General features: G+C 40.7%; 1 protein-coding gene across 5 annotated transcripts in view; it reads right to left on the bottom strand.

Moving 5' to 3' along the window:
- The window catches only part of REV3 (recovery protein 3), a 140,097-nt gene that overhangs the window by 16,482 nt on the left and 95,763 nt on the right, over positions 1-27,852 (bottom strand). For all 5 annotated transcript variants that reach the window (XR_016110871.1, XM_088981491.1, XM_088981490.1 and 2 more), the window contains 2 exons: positions 26,365-26,640; positions 11,434-11,541 (listed from right to left, as the gene is read on the bottom strand). Coding sequence is in view for 4 of the 5 variants with exons in the window: in XM_088981491.1 (XP_088837617.1) it covers positions 11,434-11,541; positions 26,365-26,640 (384 nt within the window). In the remaining variant the exon portion in view is untranslated. The remainder of the gene's footprint in view (positions 1-11,433; positions 11,542-26,364; positions 26,641-27,852) is intronic.

Below are 27,852 nucleotides of genomic sequence, written 5' to 3'. Positions count from 1 at the left end.
GTTAACCAACCAAAAATTCCAATAATATACATGTTGGTCTGTATTGGACATAAGAATCTGTTTCTAGTTATTGTTGTTATGTTTTTAGTTGTTTAGATAAGGGTACAGTAGTCAACTGAGTTTTATGGGTTTGACTATGATACCAAACATGACACTGGAAAAACTTACAACGAATTAACCAGTGACATAAAAGTGGTAACCAATCAGGTGGTTTTCATCAAAATTCACAGGAGGGTTTTGATTGGTCAAAGCTCTTCCAGTATCACACCTTTTTAGCAGCATAGGTTTTCCCTAGTTTTATTACCAAAGGGTATAGGCAGTTTTGTTTTGTTATTTAAGCAAGCATTCTTGTAATCTTTCAATGTTTAAAGAGGTGTGTGTATATAAAGAAGTCTGGCCCATTGGGAGAATGAATTCTCTCCAATTGGAAGATACATTTCTTAGCTTGTGTGTCCGCTATTTCTTCATTCCTTCTCTTGCTGCTGCTTCTTTTTCTGCTGGAATAAAAAGACCCTGTTCATGGCATCTAAGCAAGGTTTTTAACCAGATTTAACGGTCATAATTATATTGAGTTATACAAATGCAGATTGAGCTGGCTCACTCTCAAATCATCAGTCAAGTACAAGTTACTGAACATTTATTGGAAGAATTTGGTGACAGAATTTGAGAGAAAAAAATGAATTGATTGTATTGTCATGGAAGGAGCATATACACAGCTTTATATAGAATTACAGAGCTAACTTACAGGGCAATAAAATAGGAAAGCTAACTTTTCCAAGAAAACTAATTTCTATATCAGTGGGATTCTCCAATTAATATCCCATGATTCTAGGATATCCCACGATTCTAGGAAACTAACTTATGCATGTTTCCTAAACTGATGGACCTAAAATTATGGAGAATCAATCAGAGAGTCAATCTTCTACTTTCCAACACTCCCCCTCAAGCTGGTGAATATGCATCTTTCATTCCCAGCTTGGAGATAAGTCCTTGGAATGCTACACTGCAAAGCCCTTTTGTCATTACATCTGCCAGTTGACCATTCGTTGAGATGTATGGAGTGCAAATTAATCCGCTATCCAGCTTTTCCTTTATGAAATGCCTATCTATCTCAATGTGCTTTCTCTTGTCATGTTGGACGGGATTGTGAGCAATGTTAATAGCTGACTTCTTGTCGCAGAATAATCTCATTGGACCTTCCCATCTGATATTTAGGTCTTCCAAAATTATCTTGAGCCATAGTAATTCACATACTCCTTGAGCCATTGCCCTGAATTCTGCCTCCGCGCTTGATCTAACTACCACATTCTGCTTCTTACTCCTCCATGTCACAAGATTTCCTCCAAGGAATGTACAGTAACCTGTAGTGGACCGCCTATTCACAGGAGAGCTTGCATAATCTGCATCGGTGTGCCTCTAGGGCTAATCCAGTATTTCTTTCAAACAAGATTCCTTTGCCAGGATTAGCCTTTAGATAATGTAGTATCCTATAGACCACCTGTAGGTGAACCTCTTTCGGGTTGTGCATAAACTGGCTAACCACGCTCACGACATATGCTATGTCTGGCCTTGTGTGGGCAAGATATATAAGTTTTCCTACTAATCTTTGGTACATTTCCCTATTCACGGTTGGATCTTCATTTGCTTCTCCCTATGTGATGGTGAGAATATTTTAAAGGACACAAATTTTGCTAAGGGATATAAGGGATGTTTAGTGCATTCTCCTGTGCCTTTTCTAAGGGCAATAGGAAGATCTTGGTTAGATGCTAATTCAGAAGAAATTTCTGGAATTGTATTTACCTCATTCGTAGGATTAGGAGTTGAATCTTGAACCTGCACAAGATTAGGATCCTGGTCTCTTCTTCTTGAATATACCTGCAATCTCATAGAGTCACAAAGTTCACCATTCTCTGTCATGGGTCTAGTATGAATGGGTGAAGAAGTTGGTTTGGTTTCAGGTGGTTCAATAGGTGCAGATACGGATTGAACTGGTATAGATGTTGAGTTTCGGTGTTGAGAAACTGTAGGTAGACCAAGCAGGAACAAATCTCTGTCCTTATCTTCAATGAATGACAATGACTCCCCCTGAAGATAAGGTTGAGTGAAATATGGTGTTTTTACTTCAAAAGTGACATCAATAGAGACAGAATTTTTTGGTAGGTGGGTGGTAACACTTATAACCCTTTTGGGTGGACGAATAACCCACAAAAATACACTTGACGACTCTTGGATCTAACTTCCCTCTATTATGGCTATGGACATGGACAAAAGCAATGCATCCAAAGATTCTTTGGGTGAGATTATTTGTTGTACGTAGATCGGGATAAAATGGAGAAAGTGTTTCCATTGGTGTTTTAAATCCCAGCACCCTTGAAGGTAATCAATTTATAATGTATGCGGTTGTAAGCACGGCTTCCCCCCAATAGGCTTTTGGAACATGCTGGTGGAAAAGTAAGGCTCGGGTTGTAGCTAGTAGATGACCATTCTTCCTTTCTGCTACTCCGTTTTGTTGTGGACTATTAATGCAGGAGGATTCATGGATAATCTCTTCTTTTTGAAAATATGGGGATAAAGTTTGGTTGAAATAATCCCGTGCATTATCCAATCTAAATCTTTTGATTCTGACCCCAAACTGATTTTGAATCGTGTTATGGAAATTTGGGAGTACACTACTTACATCTAATTTAGATTTAAGAAGAAAGATCCAAGAGACCCTAGTGCAATCATCAATAAATTTGGGAGTACACTACTTACATTTGGAACTATGGAGGGTCCCCATATATCACTATGGATAAAAAAGAATGGAACTGAACCTATCTTGTTACTGATTGGAAAGGGCACACGCTTGTGTTTTGCAAATTCACACACATCACAATGAAAATATTCAACACTCAATCCTTTAAACAAGGAGGGAAACATAGTTTTTAGAATTCCAAAAGATGGATGTCCTAGTCTAAAGTGATGAAGCCAAATGGTGTCTTTGTTGGATGATGAAAGGAATGATAGAGATAACTTAACCTGGACAATATTTGATTTGCATGATTCTTCAAGATGGTAGAGTTCATTCTTCTCCTTAGCAAATCCAATCCTCTTCCCCGAATCCTGGTCCTGAAATATACAGTAAGAAGGATAGAAAAGCACATTACAGTTCATGTCATGGGTGAGTTTTTGGATAGATACCAGGTTAGTGGACAATTTGGGAACATGAAGGACATTTTTTAGTGTAAGTGATGGATTAATATGAAGATCCCCAATGCCAGCTACGATAGTAAGGGATCGTCTGCAATGGCTATTTTTTGATTGCTTGGGCAGGGGGTATAAGTGCTAAAAAGTAGTGAGGAGTGAGTCATGTGATCAGTGGCTCCTGAGTCAATAAACCATAAATCCCTAATAGGTTCATTTGAGACATTTAGTCCGTGAGGAATAGAAAACCTACCTGAGATTGCAAGAGAGCCTGCACCACTAGGTTTCTCCAACGATCCCAGAAGCCCCCTTAACTTTTCGATTTCCTCCTTATTGAACTCGGTCTTGTCTGGAGGCTTTTCTTGGCTCAGTTGATTCGTGGTGAAGTTAGCTTGATTTCGACTCTTCTGTTGTCCTCGGTAGCCCCATTCCCTATTCGATGGTTTACCATTCAACTTCTGTTGACAGATGTTGTTGTACATATGTTTACTACCGCAAGGGTACTTTTGTAATTTCTTCCTTCTTTAAGTTGTACGGCCATCCTAGTATAAATAATAACATAGTGCATGCCTGCAATATTCTTTTTGGGGCTTTCAGTCCTCTCGCCTCTCCTCTCTCTCTTCTCCTGTTCAACATGGTATCAGATCAGGTCGTCCAGGCCTAAAGGGTGATGTCGAGCAATTAGTCCCTTCATCTCCTAGTTGTGTCCATCTGTTGTTCGGCTTCCAGCAAGTAGAAGTCTGCCAAACCTTTCATCTTCCAGCGTAAAGAAAGTTTTGGTTTATGGAGAAATTTCCATCTGATGTTCGAAGAAGTCTGCCTGACTTTTCATCTTCCAATGTAGAGAAAGTTCTGGTTTATGGAGAGATTTCCATCTGATGCTCGACCGAAAATTTCAGAGGCTACCATCTGATGTTCACAAAGGTATTACCTGCTGTTCATCTACTGTTCTCATTGACTGTTCGGCTGCCCTGTTGATGGAATGTCATACCCCTTTTTTTCATTGACTGTTCGACTACTGTTCTCATTGACTGTTCGGCTGCCATGAAGTTGGCCATGTACCAGGTCTGCCGATTAGATGTGTGGTGAACTTCTCCTTGCTCCTTCCATTCTATTGTGGGGTCGTATGATCCCTGTAAAACCGTAGGTCATAAAGGCATGTTTATGTATTGTAACAACAATGTTTTTGGATACCTATGAAACCGTTGGTCATAAGGACCTGTTTGTGTGCTGCAATAGCAGTCCTTTTTTGTGGACTGAAGGTCAGGAAGTGCCTGATGCCTTCTGTAACATCTCTTTGATGTAAGGCTCCTTTGGGTGTTGTTTTTTAAACCTGAAATCATGAATGGTGAAGATTCTGTCACATTTGGAGTTTCCTCAATGCTGAATGGAATGAGTGGGGGTGGTGACCTATCCTTTCCCATGGCTGTTGCTCCTCTTGATGGTTTAAATTACCTAGAGTGGTCAAGATGGATCAAGCTATACATTACTGCAAGGGGAAAGATAGGCTATATTAATGGGAGAATTAAACAACCACACTCTGGGAGTGAGGAATATGATAGATGGAATCAGGAGAACAACGTGGTTATGTCTTGGCTCTCAATCTCCATGCAACCTCAAATAAGGAAGAATTTCACGTGGGCTGAAACAGCATATGAGAACTATGAACAAGCAAAATCTACATATTCAAAACTGCGACACTATGCCAAGATCTATCAACTACAGGCAGAATCGTCTACTTGTAAATAAGGGGAGAGGTGTTTATCGGTATATTACTCAGACTTGACTTCTGTTTGGAAGGAGTTGGACCATTACCAGAATGTGGATTGGAAATGTGACGAGGATACAAAATTGTACAAGAAACTTGTCTCCCAACAAAGAGTGTTTGCCTTCTTACATGGTTTGAATCCTATGTATGAATTTATCAGAGTCCAGAATCTCAATTCTAAGGATCTTCCATCAGTTCAGGAAGTTTATGCTCTTGTACAATCTGAAGAGAGCAGAAGGAATTTGATGAACAACCCAGGTGGGGATGCAGTTGTGCTGGCAGCAAAAGGAGGTGTCTCTACTAGTGTGGGAATCTCTTCCAGGAAAGGAGATCTCCAGAAAAAAAACAGAGGATAAAGACAAATTGTGGTGCACTCATTGCTAGAAACCCCGACACACCAGAGATACGTGCTGAGATCTTCATGGAAAACCAAAATGGGCTCAAGATCTGAATAAGAAGCAAGATTCATAAGCGAATAAAAGGTCCAGACAGCAAGGTACAAAGAAATACACCATGACCAACATGGCTACTCGGGAGAATCAACCCTCCATCCATACTGTGACTCAGACACATATCTCTGGATCTGACCCAAGGGAGGATATTATGAATTCCTTCCATGACCATTTAGAGCTCTATTGTAGAGCAATTCGTCAGATGGATGCTCCTCCCTCAACCTCATTTGCATCTACATTAGGCAACTCTGCCACAACTTTCCATGTTGCTTCTCACACCCATGACTCTCCATAGATCATTGATTCTGGAGCATCAAAACACATGACTAGTACGTCCTCTTACTTTCAAACCTATCACCTTTTTTCTTGAAGAGACAAGGTGAGACTAGCTGATGGATCATACACTTCCATAGCTGGTCAAGGAACCATTTCTCCTCCCCATGACCTTACCCTCTCTGATGTCCTACATGTTCCGAAATTTCCCATTAATTTGTTCTCTATTAGTAGTGTCACTAGTTCCTTAAACTGCTCAGTGACTTTTTCCCTTCTCATTGTGTGATTCAGGATCTAGCCTCGGGGAGGACGATTGGTAGGGGACATATGGTTGATGGACTTTACATGCTGGAGAATAAGGCTAGTCTTCATGTTACAGAGTCTATAAGTCAGTCCTGTAAGAGTCAAGTTTATTTATGGCATTGTCGCCTTGGTCATTTGTCTTTTGAGTCTTTAAAAGTTGTGTTTCCATAACTGTTTAAGTCTGTGTCCGTTTCAGATTTTTCTTGTCAAACGTGTCAGTTGAGTAAACATTGTAGAACTCATTTTCTTCAAAAAAGTAGTAAATATGAATTTCCCTTTCACATTGTTCATTCTGATGTATGAGGCCCTGTTACTTTACCATCTGAGAGTGGTTACAAGTATTTTCTTACCCTCATTGATGATTATTCTAAATATACTTGGGTATATCCCATGCGAACCGGGGAGGAAGTACCAAAAATTATCCAAGATTTTCAGCGGATGGCCTTCACTCAATTTCAAACTGAAATCCAAATTTTTCAGTCAGATAATGCAAAAAGAGTATTTTCATAGTGATCTCACGGAATTCTTTGCTTCGCGTGGTTCACTTCACCGTAGCTCATGTGCCCGAACACCACAACAAAATGGTGTTGTTGAACAAAAGAACCGCCATCTCCTTGAAGTGGCTCGAGGTTTACTGCTCCATATGAATGTCCCCAAACGTTTTTGGCTTGAGGTTGTCCTTTATTCTACCTACCTCATTAACCGTATGCCCTCTCGTTGGTTAGAGTGCAAGGCCCCACATCAGCTTCTCTTCCCTAAGGCCCCCCTTCTTCCCATTCCTCCTCGTGTATTTGGTTGTCAGTGTTTTGTCCAAAATCTGTCTCCCACTCGTGGGAAATTGGATTCTCGTGCTATTCGTTGCATATTCCTTGGTTACTCCTTCACTCAAAAGGGATACCGTTGTTTTGATCCAGTTTCTCGGAAATTCTATGTCTCCATGGATGTCTCTTTCTTTGAGGATGAACTTTTCTTTCCTGTTTCTCCTCAGGGGGAGTGTAGGCATGAGGAGAAACTAGTTCAGCTACCTCCTCTTTCTGATCCTCCACCTTTTCGTGTCTTCTTCCGTTGTCACAAAGGTCAACCAAATTCAAGAGCTGTGGAGAATCCTGAAACTGTGCCTCTAGTGCCATCAAACTCCTCGGGGGAGGATCATTCATACTCACTCAGGTAACTTGGCTCCCAATGATGTTCCTGATTCTATTGCAATTGATACCTCTGTTGCTAATGACCTTGACCTCCCTATTGCTCACAGGAAAGGTGTTAGATTGTGCACCACTAAGCACCCCATTTCCAACTTTGTTTCCTATGAGAACATTTCACCCACTTTTCATGCTTTCCTTACCTCGATTGACAGTGTCTCTATCCCCAAGAATGTGGCAGAAGCTCTTTCAGTACCAGAATGGACAGATGCCATGAAGGAAGAAAGTAATGCCCTTCATAAAAATGGCACATGGGAACTTGTAGATCTTCCTAAGGGAAAGGATTCAGTTGGATGTAAATGGGTGTTCACTGTCAAACATAGGGCTGATGGAACGGTGGAGAGGTATAAAGCTCACTTAGTGGCAAAGGGGTTTACTCAAGTGTACGGAGTTGATTATGCAGAAACTTTTGCCCCGATTGCCAAGATGAACTCCATTAGAGTCCTATTCTCTCTTGCTACTAATCTAGATTGGGATCTACATCAGCTTGATATCAAGAATGCATTCTTGAATGGTGATCTTGAAGAGGAAGTTTACATGATTCAACCCCCTGGTTTCTTGGCTCAAGGCAATGAACAGAAGGTGTGCAAGTCGAAGAAGTCTTTATACGGGCTAAAACAATCACCAAGAGCTTGGTTCAACAGATTCCATGTTGCGATTCAGCAGAAAGAATACAAGCAATGTCAATCAGATCACACACTTTTTGTGAAAAGAGAAGGTAAAATGGCTGCTTTAATAGTATATGTTGATGATATAATTGTTACTAGTGACTGGAAGGATGAAATCCAGAGATTGAATAGTTTCCTTGCCACTCAGTTTGAAGTGAAGGATCTAGGGCCTCCCAGATACTTCCTTGGAATTGAAGTTGCCTACTCAAAAAGGGTTATCTTCATTTCCCAAAGGAAATATGTCCTAAATTTACTTCAAGACACTAAAAAGATGGGAGTGAAGCCAGTTGACTCTCCCATTGATCCCAACCACAAATTAGGTGACAACCAAGGTGAACCTCTCAAGAATGTGAAACAGTTTCAGAGGCTTGTAGGGAGATTGTTATATCTTTCTATGACCTGCCCAGATATTGCTTATGTTGTTGGCGTCCCCAGTTAGTTCATGCATGCACCTAGGTCCACTCATCTTGAAGCAGCAGAAAGAATCCTTCGATATCTAAAAGGGTTTCCTGGTGCTCGCTTGTTATTTCAAAGACACGGGCATTTGAAAGTTGAAGTTTATACAGATGCAGATTGGGCTGGATCTCAAAATGACAGAAAGTCTACTAGTGGCTACTGCACCTTTATAGGAGGGAACCTTGTTACTTGGAGAAGTAAAAAGCAAAATGCGGTGGCTAGATCCAGCGCTGAAGCTGAATATCGTGCAATGGCTCACGGAGTAGCTGAAAGTATGTGGGTAAAGAATCTGTTGGGTGAGTCGGGTTTCCTAGTGGACAAGCCTATGACTCTATTCTGTGATAACAAAGCAGCCATAAACATTGCTGCTAACCCAGTGCTACATGATAGAACAAAACGCATTGAAGTTGACAAGCATTTTATCAAAGAGAAAGTCATCACAGGCGAAGTGTGTACTCCCTATGTCAGCTCTGATAACCAACTTACAGACATCTTTACAAAAGAACTACACCACTCTAGACATCATGATCTATGTGACAAGTTGGGCATGATTGATATCTATGCTCCAACTTAAGGGGGAGTGTTGACAGATGTTGTTGTACATATGTTTAGTACCGCAAGGGTACTTTGTAATTTCTTCCTTCTTTAAGTTGTACGGCAATCCTAGTATAAAATACTAACATACTGCACGCCTGTAGTATTCTTTTTGGGGCTTTCAGTCCTCTCGCCTCTCCTCTCTCTCTTCTCCTGTTCAACAACTTCCAACACTTCTCTTTGGTGTGCCTTGGTTTCTTGCAATAGGTACACCAAAGAGACTCCTTGTTGTCCGATGCAGAGGACAAATCTGTCTTCATTCCTTCCAGTATTTTTGGTTGTTCCATCCTTGTAGCCATGGCTGAACCTTCTAGTACTTGGGGTTCAAGCATAACCCCCCTACGGCTTTCTTCAGCACGAATCAGAGAATAGTCTCATTTAGAGATGGTACCTCTTCTTTACCGAGAATCTGGACCCTAACTTGATCAAACTCTACGTTGAGTCCTGCAAGACAGTCATAAACGCAATCTTTTTCGATAAAACTCTTTAGAATTGCTGCATCCGCTGCACATTTAGTCTCAATGCACCAATAATGATCGAGTTCTTACCACAGGTTCTGCAGTAAATTTGCGTACTCGGTAACTGTCTTGCTGCCTTGTTTAGTCGCTCCAGTCTTGACTTTAATTTTGTACACTTGTGCTGCATCACGTGCCTTTGAATATGTTTGTCGGACGACATCCCAGATCTCTTTAGCCGTGGATAAAAACATACACGTGTCGCTGATTTCAGGGTTCATTGAATTCCATAACCATGACATGATCATGGAGTCAGCTTCATTCCATGCATCAAATCTTGGATCTGCTTCCTTCGATCTCGTCCCTAAGAGATGGCTAAGCTTTCCCTTTCCCTTTAAATATGTTCGAACAAACTGAGACCACTTCAAATAATTTTTCCCGTTCAAACTATATGCAGCCTGAATGTTTTGCAGGTCGCCAAATGCTTGATGGGAGGAGACTTCTTCCGATTGTGCAGTGGTATTTGATACGGAAGCTTCTGACATATTGGGCGGGCTTCAAGAAAGAGAGAAAAACAGACAATGAAGGCCTGAAAAATTTAGTAAGGGTTGGCGATGAAGGCCTAAAGAATCTTTCAACCAATGTCCAAAAAAAGGTAACTCTAATGCTCCGCCAAACTGAAGAGTGGATCAAAACCTCTCAAAATCAAAACTGATCCAAACCAAACCAAAGGGATTCAGTAAATCTGCTCTAGGAAACACCAGATCTAAGATTTCAGACTGATCCGATGTCTCTACAAAGAGATCCAAGAAAAAGGATGAATCCGATGGCGCAGCAGTCCAGAAGAAGAAAAAAATGTAGAATTCAGATCTATAGCCGATCTCGAAGAAGAATCAAGGACACTCAAGAACCTCCCAAATACTGTTAGATAGTTCTTGAACCAGCAGCAGCAGAGATGACCGAAGAGATACTATGTGTAGATTAGGTCGTGACCAGCTCTGATACCATGACAGAATTTTAGAGAAAAAAATGAATTGATTGTATTGTCATGGAAGGAGCATATACACAGCTTTATATAGAATTACAGAGCTAACTAACAGGGCGATAAAATAGGAAACTAACTTTTCCTAGAAAACTAATTTCTATATCAGTGGGATTCTCCAATTAATATCCCATGATTCTAGGATATCCCACGATTCTAGGAAACTAACTTATGTATGTTTCCTAAACTGATGGACCTAAAATTATGGAGAATCAATCAGAGAGTCAATCTTCTACTTTCCAACATTTGGTTACATGAAATCCCAAAAAGTAGAATGTCATCACTAAGTCCAGAGTTGAGGTTGAACTACAAGCTATGGGTCATACCACTGGTGAACCCGTGTGGCTGACAAGTTTACTTCAAGAGTTAGTATGTCCATTATCACTTCACAAGTTCACATACATCTCCACTGTGATAACCAAGTTACTATGCATATTGCCCAAAATTCATTTTTTCATGAAAGGATGAAACATATTGGCAGTGTAGATACCCCATGTATCAAATCAGAGAACCAGTTTACAGATTTGTTCTAAGGCCTTGAGCAGCTTGAAGGGGACTGCTGGACATGAAAATCTGCTTTTAGTTACTGTTATTTATGCTCTTAGTAATTTAGAGAAAGGTATGTTAGTCAGTCTATCTTTATTGCTTAAGGCATATTTTTTGTTATTTAAATGGGTCATTCTTGCAATCTTACAATATTTTAAGAGATGAGTATATAAAGAATGTGCATTTTACAAGAGTTTTCAAATATTTTACAAAAAAATTATGCAATCATCAAAAAGTGGAGGGAGTTTTGAAATTTCATCCCATAAAGCCCCTTCTTTATTTCAGATATTTCCCTATAAAGCTCAAATATTTCAGAGACTTTGTACATGCAATTTTTGTAATTGACAAATTGGCCAAACATGTAACAAAATTCATATCCATTTTAGATTCTTTAGGGCAGGAAATCCGTCAAAGGAGGTAATAAAAGTAGAAAATTGATTATGAGGATTTCAAACAAGTAAAGTTTCCTTAAGTTGGAAACTATGATTTCTCACCCTATGTAAAACTCGTTGCGAAGGTTCCAACTTCTTCATTGCTTGTTTCACCATGATCCTAGTTGATAGTATTTCCTCCAATAAATGAGGAAGAATACCTTTCCTAACCTGCCATAGTAATGGAAATTAGTCATACAATGAGATGTAAAAGAGATTTACTCTTTACAAGTTTCAAGATGATTACAAAAAAAAGAAAGAAAATATAAGTCAACTTTATCTCAACTTTCATGAGCAACTAAGAAATCCCAAAATGTGTTCGACAATTCTTGGTCCCACCCACCAATCCATCCAAACCATCTCTCTCTCTCTCTCTCTGTGTGTGTGTGTGTGTGTGTGTGTGTGTGTGTGTGTGATTGGATTCTTTCGAGTCAGATAGGAGTGATATGAATTTGATCCATTTTTAATCGGATCTTATTATTTGATCCAAAAATCCAACAGGGCATATCCAAACCCGAAAAGATAGCATCAGATTGGATCATGATCCAGTCCATTTGCACCCCTATCCCAAAAGACTCAAATGCCAACAGAAAAATCAACATAAATGGATATTTTTTACCTAGAAACTTTCTCCCCATACCTACAAATGCTAATGGAGCAACAAACCTCTAATTCAACAATATAAATAGTCAAATATTGCAGGGGGTTTAGTTCAGTTGGCTTGGCCTCCTATGCAGAAGGCCTCAACCTTGCAACAATTAAAGGAAAAAATGGTTGACACAAATATCAAAGAAACATTAAAATGCCTACAAATAGGAATGTGTTAGAGTAAGGGTATTTCTGTCTTTATACCTTGTTTGATGTTGCTGATCTGTAATGTTGTGTTGAAATATGTGCTCTTAACTTAAGTAATGGCACATAGGTCTTTTCAGTTATGTTTTAATAATAATATAAATTCTTACTGGCCGAATGGGAGAAGTCATGTTGATTATTTCAGTTGAAACCAGAATTCTCTCCTCTCTTTCTCTCTTTCTCTCTTTCTCTATCACTCTTTCTTCATCTACATAACTGAACTCAGTCAGGCCGAACTCTAAGGCAGACCTGAATTCTAACATGGTACCAGAGCAGGTTAAATCTGCCTAGATTTCTGCTTGCCTAGGGTTCATTCTCTGCGCACCCTATCTAGGGTTTTCCTCTTTTTTTTTTCTGTGTTCGATTGGAGATAAGGGAAAGGGCTGAAAAGGAGTGATCGCCCCCTTCCCTAAGGGGGTCTCTATGCCTCCAATCAGGTCGTATGTGGTCGGTTGCTGTGATTTCTGAGATCACCCTCTCCTAGTAGAGGAAGAATAGAGGGCCGAACTGTGTGTGGCTGTTGTGTGTGGACTGCTCTCCCGCTCGCATGGGTGTTACTTCAGCAATAAGGTAAGAGATTTCAGATCTTGATATCAGTTATGGATTAAATAGGAGGTGTGTTTCAGATCATTTGCTAGTGTTTCGGCAAGTAAATGCTAGGGTTTATGCTGGTTTCTTTGTGCATGTTGAAGGAAGAGATATGATCATATAGTGGTGAGATTTCAGGTAGTTGTAGGAGCAGGGTTTGTGGTGTAAAGAGCACACATTTCAAAACCAAATAGTGCTGCAATCAGTGTGACAGGTGTGACCTAGTGGTGTGTAGTGTGCAGATCTCAGTGATAATAGAATTCAGCAAGTGTGCAGAATTGGTGATAACATAATGGGAGACAGTAATGATTATAAACCTAATGTGATGGTGCCTACAGACTACCTGAATGTTCAGATGACCTCCATTAAGTTAAATGGAGAAAATTATGTGCCTTGGGCTAAATCCGTTGAAGTCTTTCTAAAGGCAAAGAAGAAGGTAAAACATATCAGAGAGGAGAAACCCTCCTCTGGCAAGAGGACGCTCAAATCATCACATGGTTGTGGAACATTATGGAACCCAGGATTAGTGTGAACTTCATGTTCCTTGATACTGCCAAAAACGTGTGGGACCATGCGAAAAAATTGTATTTGGGGCAGGACAATACAACCAGAGTTTATCAGCTTTATCAAGAGTACTTTAATCTGCAACAGGGCAATCAAAGTCTTGAGGAGTACTATGCCAACATGAGGAACATACGTAATGAGTTGAATGTTTATCATCCTCTCACTTTTGATGTCAAAATTCAACAACAACAGAGAGAGCAGTTTGATGTGACTAGATTTTTGGGGGGACTAAAGTCTGAATATGAACCAGTACAGGCTCAGATATTAGGGGGATCAGCTCTTCCGTCCCTAGAAGAGGTATTTGCTCAACTTCGAAGGATTTCTATCGGATCTACTGAGAACTCTAATATCTCAGATAGATTGGCCTTTGCTGCATCGAGAGGTCATGGTGGTAGAGGTGGAGCTCGGGGAGCTCAGTCTGGCCGTGGTGTTGGTAGTGGTTCTGCATATGGCCGAAGTGGCAATGGTGGATCTACTTATAATTGTGGTGGTGGTCGTACTGGGAGCAGAGATTCAGGGGGAGCCCGTGGTAGAGGACGTAGATCAGGCCCGACAAAGTGCACTCATTGTGGTATGGATGGACATACCATCAACTATTGTTAAGATTTACATGGTCCTCCCTCAACCAGGGCCAATCATGCTGCAACCGGTGACTCAAGTTCCAGCTTTAAACAGGAGAATCATTCATCTGACCAGTTGCCTCCTACATCCACAGATGGTCCCATGAAGGAGATGGTGAGTGTTCCTCGTGATGAATATGAGACGTTTATCCAATCACAGCAGAACACGGCAACTTTTGCTCACTCAGGTATGGCTTGTCTGGCATCTGCAACCAATCCCTGGATCATTGACTCAGGAGCCTCCGATCACATGACAGGAACTTCAGGTATGTTTTCCTCCTTATCTCATTGCTCAACATCACAATCTGTCACCCATGCTAATGGTTCCACATCCTCAATTTGTGGTGTGGGTAATGTTAACCTAGATCCTGTATCCCTCTCATCAGTTCTGTATGTTCCTAAATTGCCTTTTAACCTTATGTCTGTTAGTAAGCTGACCAAATCACTTAATTGTTCCATTACCTTTTACCCTTCTATGTGTGTCTTTCAAGATCGCAAGACGGGGATGAAGATTGGTGGAGATGAAGCAGATGGACTGTATTATCTTGACAATGGTGGTGGTAGAACTTCAACAGCTCTCCAGTCATCTCTTTCTCCTCTCCAGTGGCACTGCCGATTTGGTCATCCGTCGCTCAAAGTCTTGAAGTCCTTGGTTCCGTCCTTGAGTCAGCTTTCTGTTTTGGATTATGAGTCACGTCGGTTTGAGAAACACCATCGTGTTCCCTTTAGTACTAGGGTTGATAACCGTGTGTCGAGTCCTTTTTCTTTAGTTCATTCAGATGTTTGGGGTCCTTATAAAGTAATGTCATATAATGGATACAAATATTTTGTCATTTATGTGGATGATTTTTCAAGGATGACGTGGCTCTATTTAATGAAAGAAAGAAGTGAATTGTTTACCATTTTCCAAAGATTTTATGCTGAAATTCGTAACCAATTTGGTACCCACATCAAAGTTTTTCATTCTGATAATGGCTATGAATATTTATCCTCATCATTTCAGGAATACCTGGACCAACACGGCATTATACATCAGACCTCGTGTACCTACACCCCGTAACAAAACGGGGTGGCTGAGAGAAAGAATCGCCATCTCCTTGAAACAGCAAGATCCCTAATGCATCACATGCATGTTCCCAAAACTTTTTGGAGTGATGCAGTGCTTACCTCTTGTTTTCATATTAATTGGATGCCCACGTTCATCCTTGATGGTCAGTCTCCGTTTCAGATCTTGTTTCCCTTTTTGTCTCCGTTCACTCTTACACCGAGAGTTTTTGGGTGTGTCATTTTTGTCCATCATCTGGGTCCTGGGAACGACAAGTTTGATGCCCGGTCTCTCAAGTGCATCTTCCTTGGCTATTCTCGGACCCAGAAAGGGTATAGGTGTTACCATCCTGGTTCTCGATGGTCCTTTGTGTGTGCTGATGTCAGTTTCTTTGATTCTACTCCGTTCTTTTTGGGGTCTGGTGATGCTTCTTCCTCCTCATCACCTGTGGAACGCCCACCTATCCGTCATGTGTATACACATTGCCCACGTGCACCGGCTACTACTCCTCCAGGTACATCTCCGTCGACGGATCCAGCACCAGAACCCCACTTGGCATCTGAGATTGATCTACCCATTGCTTTGCGGAAAGGTAAACGTACTTGCACCCTTCATCCCATTTCTAATTATGTTTCTCTTACTCACCTTTCCGCTTCCCATCGCCAGCTTGTTACCTTGTTATCATTAGTTATTGTTCCTAAAGATGTCCAGGAAGCCCTTGCCTCTCTAGGGCGGTGCCGTGCCATGGAAGAAGAACTCTCAGCCCTTCATCATAATCATACTTGGGACCTCGCTGCTCTTCCTCCTAGGAAGCAAGTTGGTGGTTGTAAGTGGGTTTATACGGTTAAGTACCTGCCTGATGGTAGTGTTGAACGCCTGAATGCGCAATTAGTTGCAAAAGGGTACTCCTAAACCTATGGCCTTGACTACACAGAGACCTCCTCACCGGTTGCTAAGATAGGGTCCATTCATGTTGTGATATCTCTTGCAGCCATGTATGAGTGGCCACTATATCAGCTTGATATCAAGAATGCTTTTTGCATGGTGACTTACTCGAAGAGGTCTACATGGAGCAACCTCCAGGGTTTGTTGCTCAGGGGGAGGATGGTAAGGTGTGTAGACTAAGGAAGGCTATATATGGGCTTAAATAGTCTCCTTGAGCATGGTTTGGTAGGTTCAGTGAGGTGGTAAAGAGGTTTGGCATGAAACAATGCAAGGTTGACCATTCTGTATTTACTCATGACTCTCCGGGAGGAAAAATACTATTGGTGGTGTATGTATATGATATTGTTATTACTGGGAATGATAACATTGGTATTGATAGGCTGAAGACTTATCTACAGGATCACTTTCAGATAAAGGATCTGGGTAAACTAAAATACTTCTTGGGGATAGAGGTAGCGAGATCCAAGTATGGGATTAACCTGTGCCAGAGGAAGTATGTGCTTGATTTGCTGGACGAAACAGGCTTGTTGGGTGCCAAACCAGCTGATACACCCATGGACACAAATACCAAGCTAAGCAGTGATATGGGTGAAGTGTTTGAAGACCCTGGCAAATACCTACGACTTGTGGGCAAACTGAACTACCTAACCATTACCAGACCAGACATCTCATTTGCAGTTAGTGTGGTAAGACAGTTCATGCAAAAACCTCTGACTCCTCACTGGAATGCGGTTCTGAGAATTGTGAAGTATCTAAAAGGGGCCCCGGGTCGCGGTCTGATATACAAGAGTGGGGGAAAACTTGAAATAGAAGGGTATTCTGATGCTGATTGGGCCGGTTCTATGTCTGATAGGCGGTCTACTACAGGCTATTGCACGTTTTTGGGAGGCAGAATATAGGCTATGGCGCATACCGCTTGTGAACTAGTGTGGCTAAGGAACCTTCTACAGGAAGTAGGGTACAACATTAACACTCCAATGAAGCTCTATTGTGGTAATCAGGCTACAGTTCATATCCCCTCTAATCCAGTGTTTCATGAAGGAACCAAGCACATTGAGGTTGACTATCACTTTGTGAGGGAGAAGGTGCTGAATGGAGAGCTAGACACTACACATGTTAATACAGGAAATCAATGGGCTGACTTATTTACAAAAGGCTTGAGTCGGGGAAGAGTGGACTACATATGTAATAAGCTGGGAGTATATGATATATACTCATCAACTTGAGGGGGAGTGTTAGCGTAGGGGTATTTCTGTCTTTATACCTTGATTGATGCTACTGATCTGTAATGTTGTGTTGATATATGTGCTCTTAACTTAAGTAATGGCACATAGGTCTTTTCAGTTATGTTTTAATAATAATATAAATTCTTACTGGCCGAATGGGAGAAGTCATGTTGACTCTTTCAATTCGAACCAGAATTCTCTCTTCTCTCTTAATCTCTTTCTCTCTTTCTCTATCACGCTTTCTTCTTCTACATAACTGAACTCAGTCAGGCCGAACTCTAAGGCAGACCTGAATTCTAACAGAATGAAACAAAATATTTTAAAACTATCAAAGAAACTAGGGATCACCGTTGGTGCAACGATAAAACCTAAGGCTAACATGAGAATGCAAGTTCAAGTCTGAAAGCAAATATATTGTGCAAAGAATGCCAAAAATTAGGTCTGTAGCCAGTCCAAATTCCCAACTCCCCAAATAATTCATGACCAAATGTTGGGTGATGGCCCTTACAACAAATTAATCCGTGTGAAGCAAGATATGATAGTATGCGTAATTAATTCGACAACTTCCCTAACAAGTCAATTATTGTTTCTACACCATTTTGCAAAATACTTTTTATATCAACAACTGTAAACCTTCATTAATATCTATACTACTATTAAAAGTGCAAATGGGAGTGTGGAACTTTTGCTTGACTAAAATACCCCAATTTTTTAATTTGGTTGCTCAAGGTATTAACTCCCACTAACATTCCAAATCCTATTCTCGACTAGAACACCCTTATTTTTGAATTTGGTTCCTCCCTAATTTTGAGTGCACAAAAATGTAATTTGAACTACTACATTTCTCCTCGTTCAATTTCCTCTCATTGGGTCTTATATTTAGGGTATTCACTCTAATTCTTTCATTGTATATTAATTAACCATAATAAAGCATAATAAGTAAGACAATGAATAATTGTATTGATTATAGAAATAAAATACAAACTTAAAACCAACACAATGAAGTTGTTTTCCTATTTGGTGGCAAGTCAACAATTCAACCTTTTTGGGTCAAATGTGTAAGCCCTTGATGTCATAATTAAATAATAGAGGTTTTAACGGTTAGCTCCAGGGCATAATTCAAAATGCCCAATAGCCTTAAAAGATTTCACGTGGCAGCCAATTAACAAATTCATATTTATTTTGAACTCCACTTGCTCGCCCACGTCAACAAAGCGAGCAAGAAAACTCCCATTCTGCCCCTGATTTCTATTGACCATCATCGAGACAAATCTGTTTCTTCCTCTCAAAGCCCAAAGTTCGACTAGATTGGAAGATTGCTCCCACACCCACTATTCAGTCTCCTGTTGTCCGTTTTGCCTGCAAGAGGTGTAAATTGGGTTGTGCCGCCTGTGGCCCGACACGATGGCACGCAGGCCATGCCAAGCTCGACATGATGGTCTGGGCCGTGCTGAGCCTGGGGTTCCGGGTCCATAGGTCGTCACGACTATCCGCTAGCGGGCCGCACTCGGCCCGCTTGATGAACTAGACATTGGGGGGTCCCAACGACTAGTTTCAGCTCTTTCTTTTCCCGGGGGGGGGTTATAGGAATGCCCCCAATAGCTATAAACAACTATATAGGGGGTATTTATGTATTTTGGTTTGGGGGGGAGAAAGAATGACACAAATGCCCCCCAACAGCTATATAACTAGTTTGGGGGCCATTTTGGGTAAAGTGATAAATAACTTTACAATGACCAAAGTACCCATCCCAACAACTAAAAAATGGCTAGTTTTTAGTGTATTTTGGCAATTGAATTATTGTCAATTCCTATAAATAGCCTTATGGCACGTGATCTACTAACCCCTCCGATGTCTACAATTTCATCGGAGTCGTGTTTTAGTGCAGGTACTAGGGTGTTGAACGACAAGAGAAGTTGTATGAATGACAAAATCTAGAGATGTGCATCTGCTTTAAAGATTGGTTGGATGCTGAAGATGGATTACAAGACAAAAGAGGGCATGACACTACACCTGATGTTTCACCTAAAACAGATGAAGTCAGTATTTTTTGTATACTCAATAGTTGTATAGCATTTTTTCAAATTATTGTAAATTTTATTTAATTTTATTTAGTTTATTTTGTTAGAGTTAATTAGAAAAGGGTATTTTTGTCTTTTCTCTTTATATATTATGTTGGCTGTATGTCTCCTCACATGTAGGGGCATTTCAATCTTTTGTATCTTATAATTTCAAATGCAAAGTATATGGTCGACTAGGTTAGATGAAGAGTCTAACCAGTTCGACACTTTCTCTCCTTCCTCTTCGTCTTCTTCTTCTTTCTTCTTTCTCTCTCTTCTCTGTTCGGCTGAACACTTTCATGGTATCAGAGTGCCAGTATTAGAAGTCGACTGTAACCTTTTGTCTTCTCCTTTTTCATTATTTTCGTTTTTTTTTTCTGGGCATGAGAAATCTGGGTTAGAGAAAAGAAACCCAGGTCTCTGTGGCAACATCTAGTAGTTCGTGATGGTAGGGTTTCTATTTCTGCGGCAATACCTAAGGTTTCACAACAGTAAAGTTTCTGCAGCAACTTTTTTTTTATGGTGTGAGAACTCTGGGTTAGAGGACTGTGAAGTAACCCAGATTTCTGGTTCGGGTGACAGTAGGCAACTACAGCAGTTCAAGTGAACAAGAAATCCAAGGTTTTGTCTGTGTGGACTGCTGTCACTATACGTGACAGCTATGATGGTCGAGTGGGTGTAGTGGTTGTGGTCTGCCCTCAAATGAGCAGTTTCAAGAGGAATTCTGGGTGTTTTTAAATCTTCCGGTGCACAGATTAGTGGTGTTCACAGTGGCTGAATGCATGCTAGGGCAAGCTAGTGGTGACTTTTAAATGTGTTGGTGTGGAAGTAGAAGGATAGTAGTGCAGTAGCTAAAATTTGTTTTTGTGACCAGCTTCGTAGAGTGATTGGGAGCAAGAGGATGCTCAAATCATGGCATGGTTATGAAACAGTATGGAGCCAAAAATCAGTGTTAACCTCATGTTTTTAGATACAGCAAGGGATATTTGGGAACGGGACAAGACAACACTACAAGGGTTTATCAGCTTTATCAAGAATACTTCAGTTTGCAACAGGGAAATCAGACTCTTGAAGAATATTATGCCAACAAGAAAAATCTTCGGAATGAACATAACGTCTATCATCCCTTGACCTCAAACGTTAAAATTCGGCAACAACAAAGGGAACAAAGTGACGTTACGCTGTTCTTGGTGAGACTGAAAGCAGAGTATGAACTGGTCAGGGCAGATACATTGGAAGGATTGCTCTCCCGACTCTCAAAGAAGTGTTTGCCCGACTCCGTAGGATATCTCTTAAGAGAGTAACAGAACTTCTGAAAGATCAGCACTGGTTAGTACTCGAGGTGGTTCTTATGGGCAGAGAGGAGGTGGCTGTATGGTTAAGGGAGGCTGTAGTAATCCTATGGGTGGTCGTACCAGTGGAGAAGGTCGTGATTCAAGGGGAGATCGTGGAAGAGGAAGGGGGAGAACAACAAGGAAGTGCACACACTGTGGGAGAGGACACATATTTAAGTGATGAAGCCAAATGGTGTCTTTGTTGGATGATGAAAGGAATGACAGAGATAACTTATCTTGGACAATATTTGATTTGCATGATTCTTCAAGATAGTAGAGTCCATTCTTCTCCTTAGCAAGTCCAATCCTCTTCCCCGAATCCTGGTCCTGAAATATACAATAAGAAGGATAGAAAAGCACATTACAGCTCATGTCATGGGTGAGCTTTTGGATGGATATCAGGTTAGTGGACAATTTTGGAACATGAAGGACACTTTTTAGTGTAAGTGATGGATTAATATGGACATCCCCAAGGCCAGCTACAGTAGTAAGGGACCGTCTGCAATGGCTATTTTTCGATTTCTTGGGCAAGGTGTATAAGTGCTAAAATGTAGTGAGGAGTGAGTCATGTGATCTGTGGCTCCTGAGTCAATAACCCATAAATACCTAATAGGTTCATCTGAGACATTTACTATGTGAGGAATTGAAAACTAACCTGAGATTGCAAGAGAGCCTGTACCACTAGGTTTCTCCAACGATCCCAGAAGCCCCCTTAACTTTTCAATCTCCTCCTTATTGAACTCAGTCTTGTCCGAAGGCTTTTCTTGGATCGGCTGATTTGTGGTGAAGTTAGCTTGACTTCGACTCTTCTGTTGTCCTCCTTGGAAGCCCCATTCCCTATTCGATGGTTTACCATTCAGCTTCCAACACTTCTCTTTGGTGTGCCTTGGTTTCTTGCAATAGGTACACCAAAGAGACTCCTTGTTGTCCCGTGCAAAGGACAAATCTGTCTTCATTCCTTCCAGTATTTTCGGTTGTTCCATCCTTGTAGTCATGGCTGAACCTTCTAGTACTTGGGGTTCAAGCATAACCCCCCTACGGCTTTCTTCAGCACGAATCAGAGAAATAGTCTCATTTAGAGATGCTACCTCTTCTTTGCCGAAAAGTCATAAACACAATCTTTTTTGATAAAACTCTTTAGGATTACTGCATCCGCTGCACATTTAGTCTCAATGCACCAATAATGATCGAGTTCTTGCCACAGGTTCTGCAGTAAATTTGCATACTCGATAACTGTCTTGCTGCCTTGTTTAGTTGATCCAGTCTTGACTTTGATTTTGTACACTTGTGCTGCATCACGTGCTTTTGAATATGTTTGTCGGACGACATCCCAGATCTCTTTAGCCATGGATAAAAACATACACGTGTCGCTGATTTCAGGGTTCATTGAATTCCATAACCATGACATGATCATGGAGTCAGCCTCGTCCCATGCATCAAATCTTGGATATCCTTCCTTCGGTCCCGTCCCTAAGAGATGGCTAAGCTTTCCTTTTCCCTTTAAATTTGTTCGAACAAACTGAGACCACTGGAAATAATTTTTCCCATTCAACCTATCTGTTGCCTGAATGTTTTGCAGGTCGCCAGATGCTTGATGTGAGGAAACTTCTTCCAATTGTGCAGTGGTATTCGATACAGTGGCTTCTGACATATTGGGCGGGCTTCAAGAAAGAGAGAAAAACAGACAATGAAGGTCTGAAAAACTTAGTAAGGGTTGGCGATGAAGGCCTAAAGAATCTTTCAGCCAATGTAAAAAAAAAAGGTAACTATAATGCTCCACCAAACTGAAGAGTGGATCGAAACCACTCAAAATCAAAACTGATCCAAACCAAACCAAAGGGATTCAGTAAATCTGCTCTGGGCAACACCAAATCTAAGATTTCAGACTGATCTGATGTCTCTACAAAAAGATCCAAGAAAAAAGGATGAATCTGATGGCGCAGCAGTCCAGAAGAAGCAAAAATGTAGAGTTCAAATCTGTAGCCGATCTCAAAGAAGAAATCAACGACACTCAAGAACCTCCCAAATACTGTTAGAGAGTTCTTGAACCAGCAGCAGAGATGACCAAAGAGATATTATGTGTGGATTAAGTCGTGACCAGCTCTGATACCATGTGAAAATTTGAGAGAAAAAATGAATTGATTGTATTGTCTTGGAAGGAGCATATACACAACTTTATATAGAATTACAGAGCTAATTTACAGGGTGATAAAATGGGAAACTATTTTTTCCTAAAAAACTAATTTCTATATCAGTGGGATTATCCAATTAATATCCCATGATTCTAGGATATCCCATGATTCTAGGAAATTAAGTTTCCTAAACTGATGGACCTAAAATTATGGAGAATCAATCAGAGAGTCAATCTTCTACTTTCCAACAATTTTCTTTCTTCCTTTCAGGAATACCTGGAACAAAATGGTATAATTCATCAGACCTCTTATGCCCACACTCAGCAAAATGGGGTAGCTGAGAGGAAGAATAGACATCTACTTGAAACAGTTCGGTCTCTTCTTCATCATATGAATGTTCTTAAACAATTCTGGAGTGATGCAGTCCTTACTGCTTGTTTTCTCATTAATCGCAGGCCCACGTTCTCTATCTTGTTTCCTACTTTGTCTCCATTTCCCTTGACACCTACAATCTTTGGGTGTGTGTGCTTTATTGAGAATCTTGGCCCTGGTTTAGACAAGTTGGATGCTCGCTCCATTAAATGTATCTTCCTTGGCTACTCTAGGACCCAGAAAGGGTATAAATTCTACAATCCTATTACTCGGAAATCCTTTGCTTGTCCTGATGATACTACACGAATGAGATGCAGAAGGTTGCATATGTGGAGCCAATCCACTCCATGTCTACCTTTGATTTGCCCTCCGCAGTTACCTCATCATCCATGAGTGTTGGCATGAACGGTTCAACAACTACCAAAGACCAAACAACTACTAGGTCATCCATGGAAGAAACATAAAGAGTCACATCCAATCAAGAGAAGGGAGGTTAATTGTAGTCGTTGCTATAACAATGAACACTACAAAAGAACCTACAAGGCCCCATCGAGCAATTCCCCCGCTATCAACTCCATTCTCTAAAACACTAGCACATTAATCATTTTCATGTCCATGGTGCACACCTAGTGAATATTGTTTGTACTTGATTTTGCACGAGTTTATTACATGATGTTTTTGTACTATTTTGAACTAAATTGCTGCTTAAATGCCAGATATTTCTTTGTGATCTTATTCAAAAGGGTAAAATGGTCAATGGTCGGATGCATAATTGTGATGCTTCTTTCTTTTCTTTCTTGATAATTTATAACTAGCTGTGTAGATTTCTTTCTTAGGTCAGAACAAAGTGATAGAAGCTGAGTAAACTTGGATTTCTCCCTTGCCAAAAAGTGCAAAACAAAGGTTCTACAGAACTTTCATTTCTCTCCATCGCGCATTTTACGATCAATGAACCCGCTCCGCCTCGCTTTGACACATCAAAGGGACATATCCCTACGACATGGCGGTTGTACCATGGCCGATCACCGACCACCCAACCCTACAAACCACACGTGACAAAATACCAAAATTCCACCAAAATGACACATTGATGGTGCAAAGGCAAGGGATGGGTGCCATACCCTAAAGGGCACAACAATATTGCCCTCCTAGACATTCCCACCCTAGGCACCCATCCATTCCTCATATGGCATTGACCGAAGGAGCTGAACGAAGGTTCGAATCTTCATTCCTCTATATCACACATTTTACAATGATTGGACCTGCTCCGCCTTGCACTAGGACATCAAGGAGACATGACCCTATGATGTGGCGGTGGTCTCGGGGCCGATCCCCACCAACCTAACCATGTGCGCCACACATGACAAAATAGTGCGGAGGCACACAAAGGGTACCATATCCCAATGGGCTTAACAAGATTCACTTCCTAATGACCGTCCATTCCTCACACGACCTTGCCCAACAAAGCAAAACGAAGGTTCTGCAAAACCTTTGTTTCTCTCTGCCATGCATTTTACGATCAAGGGACCTGCTACGCCTCGCATTGGACATCAATGGTACATGTCCCAACTACGTTGCGGTCGTCCCACGGCTGTTCACCAACCACCCAACCCCGTGCCCCACACGTGACTGAATACCGAAATATCATTGGAGGGTTCCGTTAAAGGTGCAAAGGCACGGGATAGGTGCCATACTGCCATAAGTGTGACACATTGACCTCCTGGACATCCCAACCCCTGGCGCCCGTCCATTCCTCACCCGGCCTTGCCCACCAGAGAAGAACAGAGTTCATACCCTCACGGGCTCAACGACATTGACCTCTTGGACATTCCAAACCATGGCGCCCATCCATTTCTCACACGCTTTCCTTGACAGAGCAGTAAACCTCTTGAATTTGCCATTGAAATGATTCTACTCAAAACATTTAAAAAACTGAGTAATGGCAAGTTCTCAAATAACCCCAAATTCATCTATACCATCTATCACCAAACCCACAATGCCTCAAGACCTTAATGAAAAAGGTCCAATCAACCAAGTCATAGGCTTTCTCCAGGTCCAATTTACAAATCAAACCTTTTTACCTAGACCTCTGCATTTCCTCAACGCATTCATTGACAATCAAAATTTGATCCATATTTTGTCTATTTTGCACAAAAGCCCGTTGATTAGCAAATGTAATGACTGGGAGGACTTTCTTAATCCTTAGAGAAAGTACCTTAGCAATGATTTTGTAAAGACTATTCACCAAGCTCATTGGTTTCAAATCATGTTTTATTATCTCCCAACAATCTTGGAAAATGCCATAGTGAAGCCATCTGGCCTTGGAGCTTTGGACCTCTCCATTGAGAATACAACTGCTTTGATCTCCTCTTCTTCAAAGGGTTTTTGCATCCATACTTTCCAGATCCTCTAAAGGAGTGGGCCACTTCAACCCTTCAACCCAAATCCTTTCATCAATGGGCTTTCTAAAAACAGATTTAAAATGGTCCACAAAAGCCCTTGAAATTTCACTTGTTTGAGTAAAAACCTCACCATCTATTCCTAAATTTTTGCCTCCAACCAGTTTCTTCTTTCAATAAGATATCCTCCAATTTCTTCTTCAATAGCCATATTAAACCTGTCTCTTTCTTCAATTAAACTTCTTGTTTGCTCTCTTCTAGCCTACCAAATGCAAATCATTCGATTCTTTGATTTTTATTTTCAGCCCTTATAAATTCCTATGAAATCTTATTCCTTTCCATTGTGCTCTAGGCCTTTCCTCTTCCCACCATTCCTTTATTTTTTGAATAAAACCCATATGGTGTAACCACATGTTTTCAAACCTAAAGGGAGTTGGATCCCAACCTCTCAGATCTTCCTTGTATAATGCTATCAGCCAATGGTCTAAAGTTACTCTGGGTAGTGCATTCGATACTAGTCCACCCCAATGCTCCTCCCAATCTATCAAAAACAATAATCTATCTAGTCTAATGAAAATGGGATTAAGTTGGATATTTGACCAAGTAAAATTATGATAGGCAAGTGGCAAATCCTCAAGTTCAAAGGAATTCATAAATTGATAAAACTTCCTCATGCTGGTTGTGATCCTTTGTCTTGGAGTCATAGCTACAGAAGTCATTCACAAAGCGAATTGCTGGAATAGAAATGCTATATATTTACTCCCATCAGTAACATTAGCATGATTACAATACTTTATATCCTGTACGCATATGTAACATGCAGATGAACAAATTACTCAAGCTTATGGAATGGTTACCTTTGAAGGCACATACATAACACCATTTGGGGTAAGAAGTATTTGATGCTTTAGATCCATTAGAAGCTGGGGATCTGGTGAATATGAGCTGACACCAAGTGTATTTAACCTTGAAGGAATGACTTTCCCAAGGCACGTGCAGAAACAGAGGTTATATGCAATAATCATCGATGGGTAAAGTGACTGGAAATCCAAAACAACGACTGGATCTGAATAAAACCCAGATTCTGGTTCCATTACAAGAGGTAGGCATTCCATTGCAGGCTGTGAGGCTACCTGGTTAAGAGATGAGATTGGCTAAGTACTTGGTAATTCTTAAGATCTATAAGCATATACATTTATAATAAACAAGAAAAAGATCAGCATCAGTAAATATATTTAAATAATACAAATAGGAACTTTCTATATAAATGTAGTAAAACACAATTAGCTCCAATGCAAAAATTCAAGAAAAAACAGATATGTAAGTCCGGCTTCCAAACTATGTTAGCTAATATTTTATTTTTCTTCTTACTTCATGGAGCTAAAGAATGGGGGTAGTCCATCCCTACACCCATAACCCCCCAACCCTGGTGACAGCAGGATTTGATCCCAAGCCTCGGCTGCAACCAGCCAGAGACCTTACCACCTAGCTTCAGTTCAAATGATAGCAATTACTGCCTAAAATACATTCAGTCAACATGTTAGCAAGAGATCTATCAAAGAAGATCCTTCACAAATTAAAAGTACAAGGTAAAGTAGAAATAAATAGCTTACAGCCTTACACTGTCATCAAGTTATATGTATAGTATGTTCAAGTTAAAGGTTTGAACTTTAAGCCACTCCCATGTTATTCATTCTTGCCCAGAATGAGAAAGAATTGAAAGAATGAGGCCTGTAGCAGCGAACCAAACATCGCCTTAGTTATCTATAGCCAGATTCATAGTTTCATGATGGTTTCCACCTCCTCCAAATTAAGTAAGTTGAATTTTGATGGATGCAGCTTTGGCTTTTGGTGTCCATTAGGTGTTGGGGGTTCTTTAGAGATTATCATTGTTGTATTTTGGCAATTTTCTCAGGGCCGTTTGGCCAAGGACACTCCACAAGGACAGAGTTTCCTGTGGTGTCTCAAGGATTTAGATTGATTAGTTCCATCAACATTAGCTCATTGCTGGTGGAGGGAGACTCATGAGTAGTAGTTGGCTGGTTAAGGGACAACAGAAAAGGCCCTTGGAAAAACAAGAAATAACGGAATTGATAGGCAAGATGGAAATAGATTTTTCTTGGATTAATAGATCAACTAATTCATTGGGAGATTTATTAGAATATTAGATAAACAGGGGACCAATAGGGATTAGCTCTTTTGGGGACTTTTAGACTTAATCTCTAATCTGGGAAGAGTGGACTAGGTAGCAATGACTGCCTATTTTGGGGTGCTTGGAACAGTTGTACAATACATATTCTTTATTTTTTCTAATAAAACCAATAGGTATCAATAAAAAATCAATA

Source organism: Nelumbo lutea, chromosome 3, assembly GCF_056320005.1.
Source record: "Nelumbo lutea isolate HS-2025 chromosome 3, American lotus-T2T, whole genome shotgun sequence".
NCBI lineage: Eukaryota > Viridiplantae > Streptophyta > Magnoliopsida > Proteales > Nelumbonaceae > Nelumbo > Nelumbo lutea.
Note: the sequence above shows the minus strand (reverse complement) of the source record. Positions and strands in the feature narration are given on the sequence as shown.